This window comes from Odocoileus virginianus, chromosome 3 (genome assembly GCF_023699985.2).
Source record: "Odocoileus virginianus isolate 20LAN1187 ecotype Illinois chromosome 3, Ovbor_1.2, whole genome shotgun sequence".
In the NCBI taxonomy this organism is placed as follows: Eukaryota; Metazoa; Chordata; class Mammalia; order Artiodactyla; family Cervidae; genus Odocoileus; species Odocoileus virginianus.
Genome location: NC_069676.1, coordinates 53,417,330 through 53,440,474, shown reverse-complemented (window position 1 = coordinate 53,440,474; position 23,145 = coordinate 53,417,330). Strand labels below are relative to the sequence as shown.

Sequence of the window (23,145 nt, the reverse complement as noted above, 5' to 3'; positions counted from 1 at the left end):
GGCGTCAGCTTCAGCATCAGTGAATATTCAGGGCTGATTTCCTTTAGATTGACTGGTTTGATCTCCATGCTGTCCAAAGGACTCTCAAGAGTCTTCTCCAGCACCACAGTTTGAAAGCATCAATTCTTTGGTGGTCTGCCTTCTTTATGGTCCAACTCTCACATCCGTACATGACACTGGAAAAACATAGCTTTGACAATATGCACTTTTATTGGCAAAGTGATGTCTCTGCTTTTTAATATTCTGTCTAGGTTTGTCATAGCTTTTCTTCCAAGGAGCAAGCATCTTTTAATTTCATGGCTGCAGTCATCATTCACAGTGATTTGGGAGCCCAAGAAAATAAAATCTGTCACTGTTTGCCTTTTTTCCCCTTCTGTTTGCCATGAACTGATGGGACTGGATGCCATGATCTTAGTTTTTTGAATGTTGAATTTTAAACCAGCTTTTTTACTCCTCTTTTACTTTCAAGAGGCTCTTTAGTTTCTCATTACTTTCTGCCATTAGAATGGTATCATCTGCATATCTGAGGTTGTTGATATTTCTCCTGGCAATCTTGGTTCCAGCTTGTGCTTCATCCAGCCTGGCATTTTGCATGATGTACTCTGCATGGAAGTTAAACAAGCCCGGTGACAATATACAGCCTTGTGGTACTTCTTTCCCAATTTTGAACCAGTCAGCTGTTCCATGTCCGGTTTTAACTGTTGCTTCTTGCGATTATCTCTTGCTGTGTAACCAATCACCCTAAAATGATTTAGTGGCCTAAACCAATGGTAAACTTTTAATTCTCACGTTTCTATGTTTCTGTGGATTGACTGGGCTCAGGTGGGTGGTTTCTAGGTGCCTTGTGTTATAGCTGTGGTCCCTTATCTAGCTGGGTTCAGTTAAGCTCTGGAAGGATTCTCTTTTAAAATTAATTAATTAGTTTGTTTTTGGTTGTTCTGGGCTGTCATTGCTGGGCCCAGACTTTCTCCAGGTGCACTGATGGGCTTCTCATTTTGGTGGCTTGTCTTGTTTTGTACCACAGCTCAGAGTCTTAACCACTGGACCACCAGGCAAGTCCTAGAAAGAATTCTTATAAAATACTTAGCAAAGTGCCTGGCATATGGTAAATAAAGAGTGAGGAGGATATTTGAAAGGTAAGGCCAGGGAAAGAGGAGGAGAACACCTATAGAAAAGGTCTAGACATGGGTCAGTGCACCTGTGGTGCAGTGGACACTGCACATCTAGTGTGGACACTACATTCTTCTCGTCACAAAGCAGTCCTTCCAGTGATCCCTGGATGGGGCCAAGTGACTATCTCTAGGAAGTCAGTAAATTCGTTTCCTGTGAGAATTTTCACCTTCATTTAAAGTCATGAGCTGGAAGTCAGTAGGCCTAGATTCCAATCATTGTGCTTCCTTCCATACAAGCAGTTTTGGGGTGGTCTTGGGAAAGAGTTTCCACCATTCTATACTGTGCCCTTGTGCCAATTAGAAAGATGCATCGTTGAGGTGGTTTACCCCATAAGCTCACAGTAAATGGGACTAGTGGGAAGTATATGGGGCTGTTAATGAAAGTTAGAAAAAAGTGCTCCTTCTTCTGTGTGGTTATAGTCCTGTGCTCACTGGCCTGCTTGCACAACTGTGTGAGTCAACCCCACTGTCTTACTTTCTTTCATGTGAAATGTTATGCTATGTGCCCCACCAATCTCCCAGTATTTTTGTGAGAATCAAACATCTAACAGTTGACTAGAATTTTTTTTTTTTTAAGCATAAGGTAGTAAGAATGATCCTTTTGGCATAATACACTTTTCTTTCTCTTTTAGTCTTTATGTATTTTTTTATTCAAAGGAAAGTGCTTTGCAGAAGGGACAATCATCTGAGGATCTCTGGGAAGCATTTAATCTGATTTTGCACAATGGTATGTTTGAAGGCGCAACAGCAGTGAGGAAATTCTATTTTAAATGGAGTTGACTGATCTCTGGCTTTTGGTATGTTAGGGCTTGCCTTCCAAGTTATAATATCCTACTATTTTTAAAACCTTAGGAATGTTTGCTCTTCTTACACCTGCCTGTTGGATACCACAGGCAATATATTAGCTACATGCTTTCAAAGTTAAGTGGCACCTTGAAAACAAACACCTCAATACTCTTTGTTCCTGGAGTGTAATGTTTCTCAATGAACTCTTCATGGAGGAATGCTGTGAAAACCAAAATGGTTTATTCATCAGATGCTAAACTGTACTTTCTGTGAACTACAGTGTCAGTGCTCTTGACAGTGTGTTTTGGTTTGTTTCTTTGTATGACTCTCAGCTTTGTACTTCTCATCATTTACAGCTGCTTCCTTTCTTTTACTTAAAACCACCCAGAAACAGAGCATACTATCGCATAGGTGGATTTGGCAGCTGCTAGGCTTCCCCATCTTTGAAAGCTCATGTGGGCTCTTTCATGGGCTTGCCTTGCGTGGTGAACTGGATTCCTATGTTTTTTAAAAGTTTCTTTCTAAACGATATCCTAAATTTTGTCTACTTGGAATTGAAAGTCATAAAGAAGGACTCAGAGAGCATTGATTGTGCCTGGATTTTTCTTGTTTATTCTCAAATGAAACCAGAGAAGTTATGGTTTTTCTCACCATCGAGTTGTTCAGATTCATTGTCTGTCTTTCATTTTTGTTTAATTGTTTGGCCATGCCATGTGGCATATGGGATCTTAATAGTTCCTGGACCAGGGATGGAACCTTCGCCCCCCTGAATCGGAAGTGTGGAGTCTTAACCACGGAACCGCCAAGGAAGCCCTTCAGGTTGATTTTCTTGTTATGCTATAGGCAAAAACGAGCCATTGTGCATAGAGTGTAAGCTTCATGGATGAAGGTTTTATCATCTGTTCCTGATGTATCTCAAATATCCAAAGAGATCCTGGAACATAGTAGATAGTCAGCAAATCCTTTTTGAATGAATGAGTGAAATATTCTCTTCTGGGATTTAGCCTTATGCAGTTTCAGGCTGAAGTTGGTGTGGGATTCAGTAGCGTGTCCTTACTTTGGGTACTGTAACAAAATGGACAGAGTGAAATAATTTCTTTGCTTCAACACAGTGACTTCAAGTTTTATTTATTCTAGCCAGGAGCCTGATGTTCTGAACAAAATGGTTTGAGTGTTTTCCCTTAAACTCATAAAGGAGATTTATGAATGGCTATTTCCATTTAGAGTAGAAAGTTGATTGGGTAATTAATAATGTTTCCATTTCTGATCCTGTCTTTTCTCCCTTGCAAATCTGGCACTTAAATGTGTGGAACATCTCTCTGCAGAGTTCCTGAAATATTTGAGGTGGACCTGTATTTCCAAAATAAGTGATCTGACAAATGATAGGCCTGGGTTAACATGTGGTTATTTATCTTTATGTTCACACTGTGATAGTCCTTCTTCACTTTTAACTTCCTCTCCTCAATTCTATTAGAAAATTAGGCACAACAGGAGGGAGAAGTTGCAGAAAGGAAGAGCATGGGCTCTGACATCAGCTGGGGGTCCGGAAGCTTCTAGCTGTGAGTTTGGGCAAGTCAGTTCACTTTTCTATGCCTCAGTTTCCTCATCTGCAAAATAATAATATTAATAATATCTTCTGGAGTCATTGGGAGGAAGTAAGTTGGATAATGAACACAGTGCATACAATATTCATAGTTTAATGTAGCCACACGGTAGGTGCCACACAGTATCCCTGCAGAGATATTTACTAACTTGGACTAGTAAAGGGGAGAAAGTGAATGTTCAGTCACTCAGTCGTGTCCCACTCTTTGTGACCCCATAGACTGGAGCCCACCAGGCTCCTCTGTCCATGAAATTCTCCAGGCAAGAATACTGGAGTGGGTTGCCATTTCCTTCTCCAGGAGATCTTCCTGACCCCAGGATTGAGCTTGGGTCTCCCACATTGCAGGCAGACTCTTTACCGAGTGAGCCACCAGGAAAGTCAGTAGTGAGCATGAATAAAGGTGCATATTTGAATTATGATTAATTTTTAAATTGGCATTTAAATAGTACCAAAGCATACTTAGTAAGTCACCTAGTAGAGATTATGGCTTAATCAGTGCCTAAAAGATAGGATATTTTTAACTGTCAAAGAACTAATAGTTAAATATTCTTTATATGTTTTCTAATAGAAATTCCCAATAGATCTGTGTATTGTTTGGCCTCTTGGAGATGAAAAGCTAAGTAAAACATAGCCCTGGCCTCAAGGAGCTCACTATTATGGGGGATAAAGGGAGATAAGTTATTTTGTATGTTTTGTGATAAGTGCCTTCTTAATTACATATCACAGACATATCCTGTAGGGCAACATTGATGTTTTAACTATAAATCTACAAGATCTTTTAGAGTACAGAGTACTCTGCTCCAGTGCGGTGCTTTCCTTCATGCTTGTGTGCAGGAAAGTATCTGGGAGTACTCATACAAATTATGAACTGGTTAAAGCGTGAGTTTGTCAGGCTTTACTAATCTAGGAATATAGGAAACATCTTCTGTTAATTTTTGAATAATCATTTAAATATATCTGGATTGCAAATGGATACTAATAGTATACTTAATATCACACCACTGTAAATTACAAGATAAAGACTGAAGTCTTGAAACTAAGTTATCAAAAATAATGATTCTTTTTTTAGTAGCAAACCAGTAAGGTGCCCAGTGTTACATTTTACATAAAATTATTTCCTTGAATTCCTGTAACAACTCTTTGAGGTAGGGACTTTTTGTTTTTGTTTTGTTTCTTTTTCTAATTTCACAGATGAAGAAACGAAGGCAGACTGAGATAAAATAATTTTTCTGAGATTCCCATAGGTGGGCTTCAACTGAGGTCTCTTGGATTCTAAAATCCTTTCTGTTTTCCAGGCTGTCTTTATTTTGTTTATTTCTTAAGCTTCTATCAACTTACAAAATACTGCAGAACCAGAAAATTCCAGTATCCTTAACTTCCCCAAACTACTATATAGTTTATAAAACGAGGGAATTACCACTGACATCATGTTAACTCTTATAACAGACATTGTTCAAATTTTGGCAGTTGTTTACTAATATGCTATTTTTTTCAGTATGGATTCAGTCCTATGCTGTGGGATACAGGATCCCGCATTGCATTTAGTTGTGTCTTTGTCTCCTCTTCAGTTCCTTAGTGCTTTCCTGAATCATGGTTGGTTTTGAACAGTACCTATCAGTTATTTTGTAGACATTGTATCTCTAAATGCGCTGGGTTCCTGTATGCCTTTAATGTTTAGGGAAGAGGATTTTCCTTTGTTCAATTGTTTAAACCATTCTTTTTAAAGAATTTCATTATGTCTTTGCCAATCATTGGGACATTTTGGCATGAATGAGGGTGACTGGCCATTGTTTAGAATCAGAACTTGTCCTACCAGGAGGGCCTTTGAGGATCACCTGGTGGTCCATCGTCCGGGGTTCACAGGTGACAGCATCATGGTCTGCGGGTCCTGGCTTCTTGTCCTTTGTTCTTTCTACTTCATCCTCCTAATGAAAAGGCCAGTGAACAACCATCTGAAATGTCTGTTGACTTCACTATGTTTAGTTTTTGATATTGACATTTTGATTAATCACTTGATCTTGGTATTTTATAATATTTTATTTTACAATCAACTGTGCTTTTCTTCTAAGATAGACTGTTGCATGTAGCTCGTAAAGGGAGTTTGGCACAGCCCACGGTGATTTCTTTGTGTAACTAAATGCCAAATCTTTTTCAGCAGCTCTAGCCCTCTGCATGCATGCATTTGGCAGCAGCCTGGGTAGCAAAGATTCCCTTAATGCTTATAAAACTAATATGTTAACATCCCAGACTGATTTTCGGTCCCTATGGCCTTCTTTGCAGAACTATTACAGATATATCAGCTAACTGCTTCCTTGTGCTTGTGCTCTCTTGGATGATGCTGTTTGCAAGTTGGTAAACAATGGCTCCTTTGGAGGTCATTGACTTTTTTTGGTGGGAGTTTTATAAAAGGCAGGCACTGACTTCTGACTTTTTTGGGAAGTTGACATTTTGTTTAGATATTTATTAAGAAAATTGTTTTGGCTGCCCTGAGTCTTTGTTGCAGTGTGTAGGCTTTCTCTAGCTGTGGTCTGCTGGCTTACTTGACTGGTGCCATGTGGGATCTTAGTCCCCTGGAGAGGAATCAAACTCATGTTCCCTGCATTGGAAGGCAGATTCTTAATTTGGACCACTAGGGAAGTCCTGAAAGTTGATATTGTAATAGCTCCACTCTCTTAAGAGTAAGTTTTATGAAAGCTTATTATATTTCTCCCTCATGTAAATAAAAAAGGTAAATATACTCTATCTTCATGAATCTACTCCCAGAAGTATATTGACTGTTGTTCCTGTAGTTAGATACTCTTTCTTGGCCTCTCACTCTTCATAGCTAAGTGTTTATTTTAATGTTTTTTGTGTTTTTTACCTCTTATTTTGCAGTTTCTGGCTTCTTGCTTTTTAATATGTAAAAAACAAATGAAAGCAAGGTATATGACAATCCAGGAGAAGTCTATATTTTACCCTTGTTAGACTTACATACATATAATATAAGCAGTGATATTTGCAACACATTTATATCTTAAGAAAAGTGTAAGGGACTAGTTTATCTATTCTGTGAAGAAAGTAGGAATTGTAAGTAAATTCAAAATGAACTCAAATATACCTTGAAAAATCCCTTGTGTCACCCAGAAAGTTTGGCAAATGTGTAAATCTCTGTGTGGTAGTTCTTAGCCACTGCAGTCTGTGATCCACTGGATGTACCAGGTCCAAGGACGGTAGGGTTCTTGGCTGATATCTGGGTCACCAGACCACTTTGCTTCCATGAGAGTCATTAGTGTGAAGTAGAGACGAGAGGATCCCAGGGTTGCCCTGCACATGTTCAGGCTTTATGCCATTATGGTTTTTTGTTTGTTTCTGTTTTATTTTAAAGATTTTTTTTTAATGTAAACCACTTTTTTTCAAGTCTTTATTGAATTTGTTAAAATACTGCTTCTGTTTTTTGGCCGTGAGTCATGTGGGATCTTAGTTCCCTGACCAGGGATCGAACCAGCACCCCCTGCCTTGGAGAGCGAAGTCTTCACCTTTGGACTTCCAGAGAAGTCCCATATGCCATTATGTTTTCAACATGAGACTCCTTATCTTAATGCATTTTAATAGATTTACTTGTTTTGAGGAGGATGAAATGAGATATAATACATACAGTGACCTCTACTACAGCACTCTGCACAGATCGTAGATGCTCAGTAAGTCTTTGATGTGCTCCATCACGATCTGGCTTGATCCTCTCCACTGTCACACTGTGTTTGTAAAGGTGTCCAGAGAAACCTGCTCACCTGCTTCCTGTCTTCCCAAATTGGCATTCCTGGTGGTGACCTTCTCTGAGCAGGCTTCCCTCTCTGGGTCCCTTGTTAATCTGACTTCAGATAAATGTTTGTGAGTTAAATCATGAATGTTCAAGTTACCACAAGATGGTGTCAGATCATTTCAAGTGATGCCAGGTAGGGGGAGCCTCAGCACAATGAATCTTTAAAGAAACTTAAAATATATGCCTTTTATGTCACAGTATTTAGCTTTTGTGAATAGACCTCTGATTTCTTTTCCCATTCTTCTATGGAAGGAAACTTGAGGCTTCACGTCTATTCAACTGCGAAAGTAGTTGCCCAGGAAAATGACTTAAGTCTTGCAAATGAGTTTACTGAAGTGAATAGTCTAGGATTCCTTGTGTTTGACTGAGACAACTTCCATTTTACTTAGTAAGTTATAAGAATTGTCTTGTTAGTGACCCTTAAGTATTTTACCTGGAGGAGGGCATGGCTACCTACTCCAGTATTCTCTCCTGGAGAATCCCTATGGGCAGAGGAGCCTGGCGGGCTACAGTCCACGGGGTCGTATAGAGTTGGACGTGACTGAAGCGACTAAGCCTAAGTATTTTACAATGGCCCCTCTTCACAATTTCCCATCCTATCATCCCTTAGTCTGATTTATTTTCTCATTATTATATTTTATTTTTCTAACATGTAAATTTTGTAAGAATCTACAGTTTTGTTTTATTCCTTTATCCTTAGTGCATGGAACAGTGCCTGCATAGTCGAGAAAATTGTTAAATGAAGAATATTTTTGCTATTATTTAAATTGATACCCTTTACCTTAATAAGCAAATATTAAAGTTATAGAAAAGCATAAATAAACCTTTTGAGTTTGTTGTTCAGTCGCTCAGTCATGTGTGACTCTCTACGACCCCACAGACTGCAGCACAACAGGCTTCGCTGTCCTCCACTATCTCCTGGAATTTGCTCAGACTCATGTCTGTTGAGTCAGTGATGCTGTCTAACTATTTCATCATCTACTGCCCCTTCTGCTTTTGCCTTCAGTCTTTCCCAGCATCAGGGTCTCAAAGAATTGGCTCTTCTTTGAGTTTGTAATCTTTAGGAATTTCACTGCTAATTTTGTGCAGTAATCAGAACCTGGGAAATTTTTATCATTAGCCTTCTCTGGTTTACATTTATAGCTTCCTTTGTAATTTAGTTCAGCCATCTTCTTGCTATTTACAGTGTATTTCTAATATTCATCAGTCAGGGTATATTGATGAATATAAGACAAAGTGTAAACTAGAATTAGAGTAGGGCAGTATTCTCATACTCTGATTTTACCTTAATATAAAAGTTCTGATGTATACATACACACACACTTAAAAATTACAGGCATCTGTGTGAGTCTCAGATACCTTGCTAACTTCAAGGGTGTTGTGTGAGGCCCCCTTGCTGAGAAACACAATAGTTAAACCTGATCCCCTGTGATGAACATTATCTTCAAAAAACACTGAAAGTTAAACTTCAAGAAAACAGGTATCGTAATTTTGAGCATCTTCCCCCCTGTGGCAAACATGAATGAATGAATGAATAAATAAATATTTAAAAAGCCATGTTGGGGAATTCCTTGGTTGTCCAGTAGTTAGAACTTGATGCTTTCAGTGCCAGGGTTCGGTTCGATCCTTGGTCAGAGAACTAAGATACTGAAAGTCTTGCGGTGTGGCCAAAGGAAAAAAAAAGTACTGTTGATTAGTTCTCAAGATTGCAGTTGTCCGGGTGGAAGTGTGACTGGCACAGCTTACGGCCTGAGGTCTGGTTTGGCGTTGAGGATGCTGAGAATGGAGCCCACTGCCCTCTTCATAAATTGGTGCCCTTGGTCCCTGAAGGGGGTAAGGTTTAGTTTCCACATCCATCCTGGAGGTCAGTGAGGTTTATCTTCTAGATGGTTCGTTCATTCAGCAGATATTCACTGAGTGCCTACTACATGCCAGGCACTGCTAGGTGGTGGGGATAGAGAAGCCCTGCTCTTTCAGAGTCTGTATTCTAATCCCTCATCTTTTGGGGCCACAGATATCCTTAAGAACGTGTGAAAGTGATGGACCCTTTTCCCTGAAAATCAGTCAGTCAACCTCTTATCCACATGGACATACACACATGGGTGCTCGTGGGCACACAGCTGCTGCAGGGTCGGGGAGAACCTTGCTCACTGAATTTCCTTCACCATTTCCTGAGTTCAGAAAGCCTACAGCTCAAGCTTACCAAGTGGAAGGCTGTCTCCTGCCCACGCCCCCACCTGTCCACTGCTCTGGTCTCCCCTCATTGCCTTATGCTGCTTTGGATAAGACTTCCCTGTGATTTTCCTTTCGGATTAGATCTCACAGGGAAGCAGTATGCCTCTGAGAGCAGAATCTGAGGGGCGCTCAGCAGGTGTGCTGAGCAGCCTGCTTTTCCTATAGCTTTGAGGACTGCTACCCTCCGAGTCTCTTTTTTTTGCATCCGAGACATGGAAAGGGTGGGATTTGAGTGACTGAGGTGTTTGAAAATAGGTTAGGTGGGCAGGCCTTGAAGGCAAAGGAAAGTATCTGTGGCTAAATTACAGTCTTGATGCTCATTAACTAAGTGATTTTGAGCAAATTACCTAGTTTATCCAAGCCTTATTTCTCACAGGTGGAAGGGGAAAAAAAAAAAAACCACCCCACCATGTAACTCAAAGAATAGTTTTGAAAATTAAACTGAAATAATGTATTTAGCTGCCTAGGACAAAACTGGTAGCTATTATCAGCTCTTTTAACGTCCAAATTGTGTTCCAGGGGAATTTCATCCATAAAGTATTTATTTTGCATGTTTTTCTTTATTGAAATGCAGTTGATGTACAATGCTATGCCAGTTTCTGTTGTATAGCTCAGTGACTCAGCCGTGCACATATACACACTTATTGAGGACCTGGCACAGACTCCTGTGATTACACTCCTGTGATGCTCACCCAGCCCACCAGGCAGTAGTAAAGGACGATAGTGAAGGAATACACCGGTTTTAGGCTGGGTTTAACTTTGTGGCTCTACTATTAACCAGCTGGGTGACCTTAAGTTTTCTGATTTTGTTTAGTTTCCCATTTAGTTTTGAAAGACAATGATATCCCATGACCCAGTCACAACAGAGAGGCTGATTTTAAAAAAGATCATGCAAGTGAAGTGTTTAGCACAGTGCCTTGTACAGAGAATACTCCTGAGTTATGTAAGGCTGGTTCAATATTAGTAGTAGTATTATTGTTGCTGTTTAGTGCTCAGTCATGTCCGACTCTTTGCGACCCCATGGTCTGTCCGCGGAATTCTCTAGGCAAGAATACTGGAGTGGGTTGCCATTCCCTTCTGCAGGGGATCTTCCTGACCCAGGGATGGAACCCTGGTCTCCCTCATTGCGGGCAGACTCTTTACCGTCTGTGCTACAAGGGAAGCCCAGTATTATTGTTAAGCTTAACCTAACCTTCCTTTCTCCACCCAGAGCTAGGATGACTCCAAAGATGGTTTCTCTAGATTTCATACAGGTACAATTGATAACAGCATCTCACTGATCTATTCTGAATTAGTAAAATTAAGACACTTGATTGCAAACTGGCCTTAGAGATTGCTTGTGTGTGTTATGTGAAGTCACTTCAATTGCATCAGACTCTGCAGCCCCATGGACTGTAGCCCACCTGGCTCTTCTGTCCATGGGATTCTTCAGACAAGAATACTGGAATGGGTATCCATTCACTTCTCCAGGCGATCTTCCCAACCCAGGGATCAAACCTAAATCTCCTGGGTCTCCTGCATTGGCAAGCAGGTTCTCTACCACTAGCGTCACCTGGGAAGCCCATAGAGATTAATTGTAAAAGATTTACTGTTCCTGCAAATAAGTGGTTGCTATAAAGTAATTCATTTTGGCAAAAAATGAATGGTAATTTTTCTTTGTGTGTTTTTATTTAGTATCCAAACCCCATGGATAAAAATGTCATCTCCGTAAAAACTGTGGAGGAAAGAAAAGGTAAGTGTTACTGAGTTTTGTAAAGATGTGTGTCTCTGTGTGTGTGTGTGGCCTGTGATATTTTAAACAGATTATTAAAAGGTATAGCTCTGTGTTCGAGGTGGCTGATCAGAAAGAGCACCCAGCCTTTTCAGAAGTAGAAGGCTTGCCTTTCATTCTTGTCTTTTCCATTAAGAATTGATGACCGCTGTGACAGTTAACATTTTTCAATACTTAATGTGTACCAGGTACTTTTATTTTTATTAACTTAATCCTCAGAACACTATAATTCCTTTTTAATGAATGAAGAAACCAGGGTATAGAGAGGTTAAGTAACTTAACTGAGGTTACATGGCTATGTCCTTTAATATATTCACATATCATTTTATGACAAAATAGGTGTGACTAATAGCATGTATATGACATGTGACTGTAAAGTGATTGGATTATGGAGTCAGAACTATGCTTAACAATATGGTTCAGTATTGACTAGAGCAGGGCTTGACAAATTATCCTTGTGTTGCCTGTTGTTGTAAATAAAGTTTTATTGGCACCCAGCTATGCCCATTTTTTTTGTGTTACCTGTGCCTCTTTCCTTATCACAACAGTATATTTGTAACAGAGACTGTATGGCCCACAAAACCTAACATATTTATTTACTCTGGCACTCTACAGAAGATGTTTATTGACCGCTGGACTGGAGTGTAGGGATCTTTCCTGTTCTGTCCTTCACATCTCTGGTAGAAGTGTTTTCACCCTCAGTGTTTGAACCTGAGAGTTAGGCAATGAAGGAAGCTATAATGGTGCTCATTGTCAACATATAAACCTTTGGAGACAGCCAGGCGGCCAGGTCCGGTCTATCAGGCTTGTGAACCTCTTCTAGGAAAACATGAGATGCTGCTCTTCATTTCGTGACTCTGAGGCCTTCTCTCTGCTTGGTGAAGAGACAACTGTCTTTGCGAGGGTCTTTTCTGCATTTCCATAGCTCTGTAAATACGATGAAAAATGATTTTTTCAGGTACCTGCACTCCTGGGAGAAAGGTTTTACATGGTATTAGAGAAGTTTGATTTCAGGTCCTGATTTCGTTCCTATCTACATGACCTAACTTCTTGGAGGCTCTATTTCTTCATCTGTCAAATGGGAAAGTAATAACAGCCTGCCTTTAGGTTGTTGAGAAGAATCAAGCAGTAGAACAGCATGCATATACAAAGTGGTTAATTATAATTTCTGCAATCAACAGGGGCATCTTCGCCTCCAGGAGTGGCTCATCCATTTTCTCTGTGTGTCCTGCAGACATTGGATGAGACGGCCAAAGGGTGCCAGTGAGCAGAGGAGATGAACCAGGTTTTCATTCTCCCAACAACTTCAGAGCATTCAGGGTGTTTGCACCAAGGTTCAGGACTGTTACAGTGTTATAGTCCAAGCTTTGAGAAACCATGAAGGAACTTGGCTGAGTCATGTAATTCACAGAGCAAAAGACAACACTTCAGAGTTTATATTTTTCTTTGATTTGCTTTCCTTTTTTTTCAACTCAAATTTATCACATTTTTTTTTTGATGCCCTTAATGCTATTCTGTAAACTTTTTTCTGGAACAGAATAGTTCCAGCCACAGAGAGTCTGCTTCCCTATGACAGAAGAGAATGCCTAATGTAATTAATAATAGGTTTAAATTCGTAGCCAGAAATTGGTGCTTGAAAACTCATTTGGTGAAGATGGTGACAGAATTAGATTCTCCATTGTTTTGTTAAAGCATTCTTAGCCAGAGCTGAGCAGAAGGCTCATTGGCCATGGCCACTGGAGTGTTGACATTGATAGTCCAGCGCAGTGAACAATTTGTGAGTCTTTTTAAAAGTCTCATTGGAGACTTCAGAAATAGACTTTCTTATTTTATTATTTAGAAAACTTTCTTTTGGCTGTACCCTGCAGCGTGTTGGACCTTAGTTCCCAGACCAGGGATTGAACCCGCGCCGCCTGCGTTAGCAGGAGGAGTCACAGCCACTGGACTTCTGGGGAAGTCCCCATTTGCAGTTCTTTGTCCTTGACTTTAGAATGTGCTTCCCTGGTGGCTCAGATAGTAAACAATCTGCCTGCAACGCAGGAGACCTGGGTTTGATCCCTGGGTCGGGAAGATTCCCTTGGAGGAGAGCATGGCAACCCACTCCAGTGTCCTTGCCTGGAGAATCCCATGGACAGAGAAGCCTGGTGGGTTCACATATACTTGGAGGGGTTTGGTCCAGGAAAGTGGTCAGGGAAGCTGGGTTTTGAGTTAAACCTTTTCTTTAGGAATTCTCCATATAGAAAATTGAGGTTGATATTAAAAATTTTATTGACATTAAAATAAGAGTACATTTCCTTCAGTTTTTTTTTTTTTTTGAGTGTAAACATTTTCTGTTTCTAGATGTGTCAACAGGGATCATCTATAGAAAGAGGATTGCAGTCTGTCAGAATGTGGTTCCAGAAATTTTAAGGAAGGTAAACTCATTTCAAAATTTAATCAGATTTTGTGTAACACTGGGTAATTTTCAAATAGTCATGAAAAGAAATAGCGTTTTCTGATGTAAAGAAGTGTTAGAAATTTCCCAGTTCTCTTGTCTCCTAGCCTTTCAAAAGAAGACATCTGTCTCCTCTCCAGCCTCAGTTTTGATAGGTGCTACCAGAGATAGTTTTTTTTCCTGTATGTTTTATCTCTCTTTTGTGAAGGGTGCTTAGTGTACATAGAGATGGACTGCAATTATTTTTAAAAGATACTTTGGATATTTTGCATGAAGTGACCGTCTTTTCTGATGTGTCCATGGTTAGATATGACTCTTAGGTAAGAATGATCAGAAGTGGGCAGGTGGTAAATATTTCATCTGATCTTCAGTAAGGAAGAGAAAAGCTTCAGTTTCCATTTCACTGTCAGAGAGAATGGTTTTGGTAGTATAATGTTCTCAGCACCCTCTGTAAGTCTCTTTGTGTGTGTTTCTGTAAAGTAATGGTGTTGATGATGAAATCTTCATGATAGCAAATTGTTTTTTCTCTTTGAAATCCTTAAGCATTCTGATGATTGCTGGAAAAAGGTGAGTGGAAACTTTTAATCACATTGCTTTAACCATAGAGCGATTATGGACAAAAATCCTTAGAATCATTAGGGAATAAGAGGAGAACGTCTTGATGTACATTTTAAAACATGTTTCATGTGATCTTTTCAACCCAGAAGTGATTGTGTATGTGATGTAAAACCCAAGGCTCCTGCCAGGTAGCTTGCAAACTGTTTAGCTGTGCTGTATATAGAAAACATGGCAGCTTCCATCACTTTCTAAACATGGATGAAGATTGTCAGTTTCTTTACTGGAAAGAAGGCTGATATGACAATGAAAATGAACCTTCTTTTATTTTCCAGATAGCAGTATATTGCAGTATATGCAGCAAATTATTGCTGGCTTTTTTCACAGAGTGTGTACCCTCCCTTTGCCCTATATACACGCTTTGAATCTATTATTTAAAAAGGCATTCAACTTTGTCTTGTATCTCTATTCTTAAATAATTTAAGGACACCTCTGACTTGTACGATTCTGCCTTTGTAGTTTTCCATGTTTCCTCCACCCAAGAAAGCATACATTTCTAGATATTGGACAGAGTTTAAAATGAAGAAAATATTTTATCCTGCGTGTGAGCCCGTAAGTGGGCCTGGTTAGAATCCGTCAATTTAAGAAGGCCATAACCAGCCCTAGAGGAGACATGAGGGACGTTGATAATTTGCTTAGTGTTTAGCAGTTAGGGAAATCGGGCCAGAGACTGTACAGCCTGCATAAATTCTAGCCCATTTGCATGTCCTCACCAGCCTTTAGTAAGGTCGTTGTATGTTTGATTATCGGGGACTTACAGCCATTGGTGAACCATCATCCATATATCAGGATCGCTTGTCCTCTTAATTCCCCAAAATTGGAAGCAACTCTGGACAGCATCTTTATATATTAATAGCTTGCTCTTCCTAAATTCAGAAAGCCGTTCTCCCTCTTTTGGACAGGTGAACATTTTAAAGGTACCTAATATCCAGTTAGAAGAGGAATCATGGCTCAATCCTCAGGAAAGGAACATGGCTATAAGGAGTCACTGCCTTACATGGACACAATATGCATCCATGAAAGAAGAATCTGTCTTCAGGGAAAGTATGGAAAATCCAAATTGGTAAGATCACCTGTGTGTGTGTGTGTGTGTGTGTGTGTGTGTGCAAGTGCGCACGCACATGTGCATTTGTGTGTGTGTGTAGTAGGGTTCAGGGAAGCACAAATGAGCATACATATTGAAAAGCTATGATTTTATTCTTATAACCTCTGCTTAAAACTCACATAAATTATATAGTATTGATTTTTAATCACACAAGTAGTCAATAAATAGATTTCCCTTTGGGGGGAAAAATGACAGCTCAACTCCTTTCTGATTGTCCTGTCTAATCCTGGTGCCCTTTTGCCTTCTCCAGAGGAAGTGAATGTTTTCAATGCATTGAGTATTCTTCTAGACCCTTAAGAGATAACTTTCAGTTCAGTTCAGTTGCTCAGTCGTGCCCGACTCTTTGCGACCCCATAAATTGCAGAACACCAGGTCTCCCTTGTCCATCATCAACTCCCGGAGTTTACTCAAAATCATGTCCATCGAGCCGGTGATGCCATCCAGCCATCTCATCCTCTATCGTCCCCTTCTCCTCCTGCCCCCAATCCCTCCCAGCATCAGGGTCTTTTCCATTGAGTCAACTCTTCGCATGAGGTGGCCAAAGTATTGGAGTTTCAGCTCCAGCTTCAGTCCTTCCAATGAACACCCAGGACTGATCTCCCCTAGGATGGACTTTAGATACTCATTAAACCTGTGTAATATAGTTTTGTTTATCCTTTTTACATACATGCATTCATTCTGTTCAAATCATTGTGCACTTATCTTTTTCATTTTGTAGAATGTTTCTAAGCCTTATCCATTTGATGTCTGTAAAATCTAGATTATTTCTTTGAACTGTTGCATAATGTTCAATCCTATCATTATACTACATTCTCTTTAGCTTTTTTCCTTTTTGACAGATGTTCAGATGATTTCTAATTACTCTTGATTATAAGCAGTACTACTTTTTATTTTAAACAGTACTATAATATTTGTGAAGTGTATGATTCTTGAATATGCTATATGGGAATGTTTCTCTGAAGGAAAATTGATTTCATTATTGAAATATAGTTGACATATAGTATTATGTTAAAGGGGAAATTTTAATTGTCAGGCTTATTGAGTTATTATTTACAAACAGTGAAGTTCTTAGCATACAGTTCAATGAGTTTTGGCAAACACACACGTATACAGTTATGTAACCACTGTCACAGTCAAGCTTCAGGTAGATTTTAAAGAGCCAGGATAATTCGATGGGGACAGAGTATTCTTGCACAACTGGATATCCACCTTCAGAAGAATGAAGATGGACTTCTACCTCATGTCAAACCCAAAATTAACTCAAAATGGATCAAAGACCTAAATCAAAGAGTTAAGACTATAAAACTCTTAGGAAAAAACATAGGGGTAAATCTTTGTGATCTTGAATTAGGCAATAGTTTTTTTAGTATGGCACCAAAAGCCCAAGCAACAAAATAAAAAAAATAGGTAAGTTTGACTTCATCAAAATTAGAAACTTTTCTACTTCAGAGGACACCAAGAAGGTGAAAAGACAGTCCAGAGAATGGGAGAAAGTATTTGCAAAATCTGATAAGGGTTTCAGTTCAGTTTGTATCCAGAATATATAAAGGACTATTATAACTCAGTAATAAAAAGACAACCCACTTAATAAATGGCTAAGACATTTGAGTAGATATTTATCCAAAAAGGTATACAGATGGCCAATAAGCGTATGAAAAGATAATCAGCATCTTTAGTGTTTAGGAAAATGCAAATTAAAATCACAGTGAGATACCATTTTGAACCTAGTAGGCTGACTGTAGTAAAAAAAAGCACAGTAACAAGTGCTGAAAGGATGTAGAGAAATTGGAACCCACTCACACTGCTGAAAGCAATGTCAGTGGTGTGGCTGCTGTGGAAGATGGTTTGTCAGTGCCTCAGATGGTTAAAGAGAGTTATCACTTGACCCAGCAGATCTACACTGTATTGTCCACAAAGATTTGTAGCAATGTTCATAGCACCATTATTCCTAATAGGCAGAATGTAGAAACAAGTCAGACATCCACCATCCGATGAATATGTAACCAAAAATGGTATATCCATACAATGGAATATTATTCAGCCATAAAAAGAAATGGAGTAATGATTCATGTTCAAACATAAAGTTTGAACACACTATTTTCAGTGACAAAAGCCAGTTACAAAAGGCCATATATTGTTCGAGTCGGTTTATTTTAAATGTCCGCCAACAGGCAGATTCATAGGGACAGAAAGTAGATTTAGTGTTTGCCATGGGCAAGGAGGACAGGAGATGGAATTTTTTGGGGGGATGATAAAAATATTCTGGAACTAGTGTTGATGATGTGTAACTCTCGAGTATACGAAAACCACTGAACTATATACCTTAAAGGGATAAACATTATGGTACATGAATTATTCCTCAATGAAAGTTATGTGACTGGTTCTCAGGGTATGCATATTTTAGGTTTATATAGATTCTGTCACCAGTATGGTTTTTAAAAAATATTTATTTGGCTGAGCTGGGTCTTGGTTGCAGAATCTTTGTTGAGTTGTGAGGACTCTTCGTAGTGATACACAGGCTTGGTTTCCCTGCGGCATGTGGAGTCTTAGTTCCTCGACCAGGGTTTGAACCTGCATCCCCTGCATTGCAAGGTGGGTGCTGCAGAATCTTTGTTGAGTTGTGAGGACTCTCGTAGTGATACACAGGCTTGGTTTCCCTGCAGCATGTAGAGTCTTAGTTCCTCGACCAGGGTTTGAACCTGCATCCCCTGCATTGCAAGGTGGGTGCTTAACTACTGGACCACAGGGGAAGTTCCTATAACCAATATGTTAATGTGTTAATTTACACTCACATCAACAGCACGTGAAAGCTCATTTCCTGTAACATTGCCAGAACTTAACATACTTTTTTATTTTTTGCCAGTATAACGGGTGAGAAATGATTGCTTCCTTTGAGGTAGGTTTACAAACAAAAACAAACTATAACAAGCACCAAATGTTAATAGTGATTATTGCTGTGAACTGATTTCAGAGGATAATTTACTGCATGTTTTGCTATTCTGTATGGTTTGAATTTTTTATTCACTTATCATTTTAAGGCAGTAAAGCCTCCAAACCCAAATAACTAAAAACCAGAAGTCTAAGATCCATCTGAAGCCCCATCCCTGGTGCAGATCATTTCTGCTCCCCATAATTTTGGTCCTATAGTGACAATTCTAGAATGCTCCAACAGCACACTGATTGTGAATGCCAAGTCTTACTAGCATCTCAGGTGGGTTTACTCTGAACTGCCCACTAGCCTTTTTTTTTCCCCCCTCTCAGTCTCCCTCATGCCAAGAACTTCACACAAGTCATAGATGTTTGGGACTAACTATAAAAATTATAGATAAAGAATAGAGCTCCCCAACTTTTTTTTTTTTTTTTTTTTTTTTGTAGAAATAGTAAACGATCAGAGTTGGCTGATTTTATGTAAAAAATACAGAAGTCTTTCATTTCATATATTAGTACCTCATTTCAGCCTCATTTTATCAGCTCTCTGGGCTGTTGAGTCTGAAAAACTTTACTAAAGCTTCACCAGTTCTTTATAAAATGAAAATTGGCCCAGATAATCCAGGGAGAATATCCTTCAGGACCTTTTTCCTTTGTGTGTTTTTAAAAATTGTTTTTTTTTTTTGAATAGTCTGATTCTGGAAAAAAATGATACACGTATCTTGTAAAAAATACTAAGCAATTCAAGTGAAAAAGAAGCAGTTTTCATCATCTAACAGTTGTGCCTATTTGCATAATTTTCTTCATCCAATCCTAATTGGCGTTTAGATTGTTTCTGAATTTTTTGCTGTTATAAACAATGGTGTGATAAAATTACTTTGTTGTTGTTTACTTGCTAAGTCTTGTCCAACTCTTTGCAACCCTATGGACCTTAGCCTGCCAGGCTCCTCTGTCTATGGCATTTCCAGGCAAGAATACTGGAATTAGTTACCATTTCCTCCTCCAGGGGATCTTCCTGACCCAGGGATCGAACCCGAGTTGAGTCTCCTGCATCTGCATTGCAGGCAGTTTTTTTTTTTTTTTTTTTTTTTACCACTGAGCTACCTAGGAAGCCCTGATGAAATCATTGTAGTTACATATTTCCTCACTTATTCAGTGACCTTTTAGAGTAAATGGAGCAAGTGGGATTTCTGGGTCAAAGTTTATGTACATTTTATATTTTGATACATATTATCAGATTCTTCTCTAAAAAAGCTTTAGCCAACTACACTTTCTCCTTTCTTTGGTTTTTCAGTTCTTGTCCTCTGCAAAACACTCTCTTTTTGGTTACTGACACAGCAGACAGTATTTACTGACTTACTATGTCAAGGTCAGAGCTAGATCCTTTGCCTGTAGTGTTTTGAAGCTCAAGTTAAATAACTTACCCAAAGTGATAGCATCACTAAGTCACTGAGGTAAGATATGACCCCAAGTGGTGAGGCAGGAATATGGACAGTTATAAAAGGATAGACTTAATTTCAAACTGTAGATTGCTTTAGGTTCCAGGTTATGGAGAATGGGTTTTTTTTTTTTCTTCATTTATTTTTATTAGTTGGAGGCTAATTACTTTACAATATTGTAGAGGGTTTTGTCATACAAGTGGTCACACAAAGGTTTCTGAGCAGGGGACGGTATGATGACAGCTGTGATCAGGCTCTGGGAAACCTACATTTTTCTTAGGTCTTGATGTGGATTTAGAAGGGTGTTTTAGGCAGACATTCTGAATGACTGGAAAATCTTGGGGGGAACATCAAAGAAAGAGGACCCAGTATTACTTCCATTCCCCTCCTTGGCAGAGAGTGTGAGTAGTGACTAGTCAGTGCACCCAGAGGATGAAATGTGGACAGTCCTTTTATAAAGAAAAAAAAGAGGCTGTCACGGCTGCTGAGTCTAAAATTAGACCTTCACGCTGTGTGTTAGGTAGCATGTGTGGGCGTGTGATGGGAAACCAGATGTCATTCTGTCCTGTGCATGGCCTGTCGGCTCAATTCAGAGATGGCCCACAGTGAGTCTCCTGTAGACTCTGGCTAAGCCTTGCTCCGTGTCTCTTTACATAAATCCAGTTTTGGCCTCCTGCTGATGTCTCTGCAGCTGTGGCATCTTCTGGGGCAAGAGCTCCGTCAGTCTTTCCCTGTCTGTGTATCACACAACTGGGTATTTCTAAAGTGCTTTCTTCCTTTGTTAACTTTGTAAGACATTTTCTTCCTGCAGTTTTTATGGAATGGAATTGGCATCCTTTCCAGAGCCTGGAGTGAGGTGATATTTTGCACTCATCTCAGTTTTTCCAGAGTCCAGCTTAGCACTGCATGCCTCAGAGATGCCCTTTTATACTTTCTCTCTACTTATTCTGTCCCCACTTTTAATCAGGCTGCCTTCCACAGTAAATTGCAGACACCCTGACTCACCCAGCCATCTCTTATATAGTTTGTTATATGCCAGGCACTGTTTTAAGTGCTTGATGTATGTATGTGTTTATGAATTTATATATGTAAATTCATGTAATCCTCAGAGAAACTCCATGAGGTTAGAACTATTCTTATCCCTCTTTACAACCTGAGGCTTAGAGAAGTTAAGTAACTTATACTAGCTGACATGACCAGTAAGTGTCAGAATCAGCTTCAGATCCAGGCGGTTTGGCTCTGGAGTGTATGCTGCCGGCAATGACACGACCCTTCCTCTCAGTGAGGAGCTCTGTTACCTCGTAACCAGGTATCATAGCTGTTGTTCTTTGGGCCACACCTTGCCTTGTATGTCCAGTTTTTTCCCAAGTTCGGTTAGCTCTTAGCTGCTGGGAGCAACTAGGGTAGCACACTTATTTGTCCTCATTTAAATGAGGGAAAGAGACCTGTGAGCACAAGAGAACCCATCCCAGTCGTGGGGAAAATGGCCTTTCTCTGGGTCTCTGAGTCAGCCTCGATCACCTGCTCCCTCCTGGACCAATAAGAGTGGTCAGAGGCTGATACGGGCTGACTGGCCCTCACCAGTCAGCATCTGCCCCTGGAGCTGCAGGGTGGGTGTCGTTCCCTCTGAAACACATGAGCTGCGTAGAAGACGTACACACACACCACTGGAGTCTAGTAAGAAAGAGCACTGCACACCTTTTTTCCTTTTCACATTTCCTCTTCAACATGGTACCATTGTCTCCGTTATGCTTTGGGAAGTGATGGAAACTGACTTCAGTAAGTGAATACAGAGGTAGCTCTGTACCAGTCATCAGGCCTCCCAAGAGACAGGAACCAGGAGCTGGGAGACACCAGCACAGCCTAGGCACCCGCACAGCCTCTTGTCTTTCCGTACCTGGCTCCTTTGTTCATACTATAGATCTGCTTCGTTCACAACCAGCCTGGCACCTCCAGGCCTGGGCAGGGGCTTTCCTGTCCTGTGTCACGGTAACTGACTAGATTCTGGGGTTAGAAACAACCTTGGAAACTAAATATATGTCCTTGCCAAATGTACTTCACTGCTCTAAGCCTCAGTTTCTTCATCTGTACATTGGGGATAATATCCTTATCTCAGAGGGCTGCTGTGTGGATCAAATGAGATTATACATACAGAGAGCTTAGAGCAGTGCTTGCCTATGAAAGTGAAGTGAAAGTGAAAGTGTTACTTGCTAAGTCACGTCTGACTCTTTGTGACCCCATGGACTGTAGCCCTCTGGTCCTCTGAGCGATTTTTCAGGCAAGAATACTAGACTGCGTTTTTGTTCCGGCATGAGGGCTCCAGAGCACACGCTCAGTAGCCCCACAGCATGTGGGACTTTAGTTCTCTGCTCAGGGACGGAACCTGCATCCCCTACATCGAAGGCAGATTCTTTACCACTGGGCCACCAGGAAAGTTCCTCCCAGGCAATAATCCTGGAGTGAGTTGCCATTTCCTTCTCCAGGGGATCTTCCTAACCCAGGGATTCAACCCGTGTCTCCTGCATTGCAAGCTGATTCTTTGCCCTCTGAGACATCAGGGAAACCCATGCCTGTCAATAATGGTCAATAAATATTAGTGCTCAACATCATGACTTTTATTGCTGCTATTATCCTCGTCTTCTTAAAAATTCATGTAACTTTTGATTCTTATCCTGAGCATGTACTGTTTTAATGTTGAAACATTACGGTTGTTTCCCATTATGTTTCGGGAAGTTATTCCATGTTGTGATTGTGCATTCTGCAGGCTCACCATCTCTGGGGCTATAAGTCCCTCAATTCGAGAGTCGTGGGAGTAGGAACCCTTCTCTTTTAGCTCCAGCGTGAGAGTGAAGCACTGAAGAGCATAACATGCAGGGGTCAGTGCAGGCGTTTGTACGTGTGTGTTCATGCTCTGTCACTCCACTTGTGTCCAACTCTTTGTGACCATGTGGATTGCAGCCCGCTAGGCTCCTCTGTCCGTGGGATTCTCCAGGCAAGAATACTGGAGTAAGTTGCCATGCCCTCCTCCAGGGGATCTTCCTGACCTGGGGATCAAACCTGTGTCTTCTGCATCGCCTGCATTGCAGGCAGATTCTTTATCCACTGAGTCACCTGGGAAGCCCACAGGCATTTGACTTGGACTGAATTGTCCTGGATTTTGGGTTCTCTTCTTGGCTTATGCTGTGACCCCACCTGCTGTAGATCCAAGGCTGCATGGTGCTCTGAGGAACTGCCCAGATTTTCAGAGTCAGAGATGCT

The 23,145-nt window shown here is 40.3% G+C and overlaps 1 protein-coding gene across 2 annotated transcripts in view; it reads left to right on the top strand.

Annotated features, from left to right (window-relative positions):
- The window catches only part of PRELID2 (PRELI domain containing 2), a 78,835-nt gene that overhangs the window by 3,735 nt on the left and 51,955 nt on the right, over nucleotides 1-23,145 (top strand). The window contains exons 2-5 of one of the 2 annotated variants that reach the window (XM_020872292.2): nucleotides 11,270-11,327; nucleotides 13,707-13,780; nucleotides 14,344-14,367; nucleotides 15,318-15,478. In XM_020872292.2, the coding sequence (XP_020727951.1) occupies nucleotides 11,270-11,327; nucleotides 13,707-13,780; nucleotides 14,344-14,367; nucleotides 15,318-15,478 (317 nt within the window). The remainder of the gene's footprint in view (nucleotides 1-11,269; nucleotides 11,328-13,706; nucleotides 13,781-14,343; nucleotides 14,368-15,317; nucleotides 15,479-23,145) is intronic. The other variant, XM_020872297.2, reaches the window with a different exon arrangement.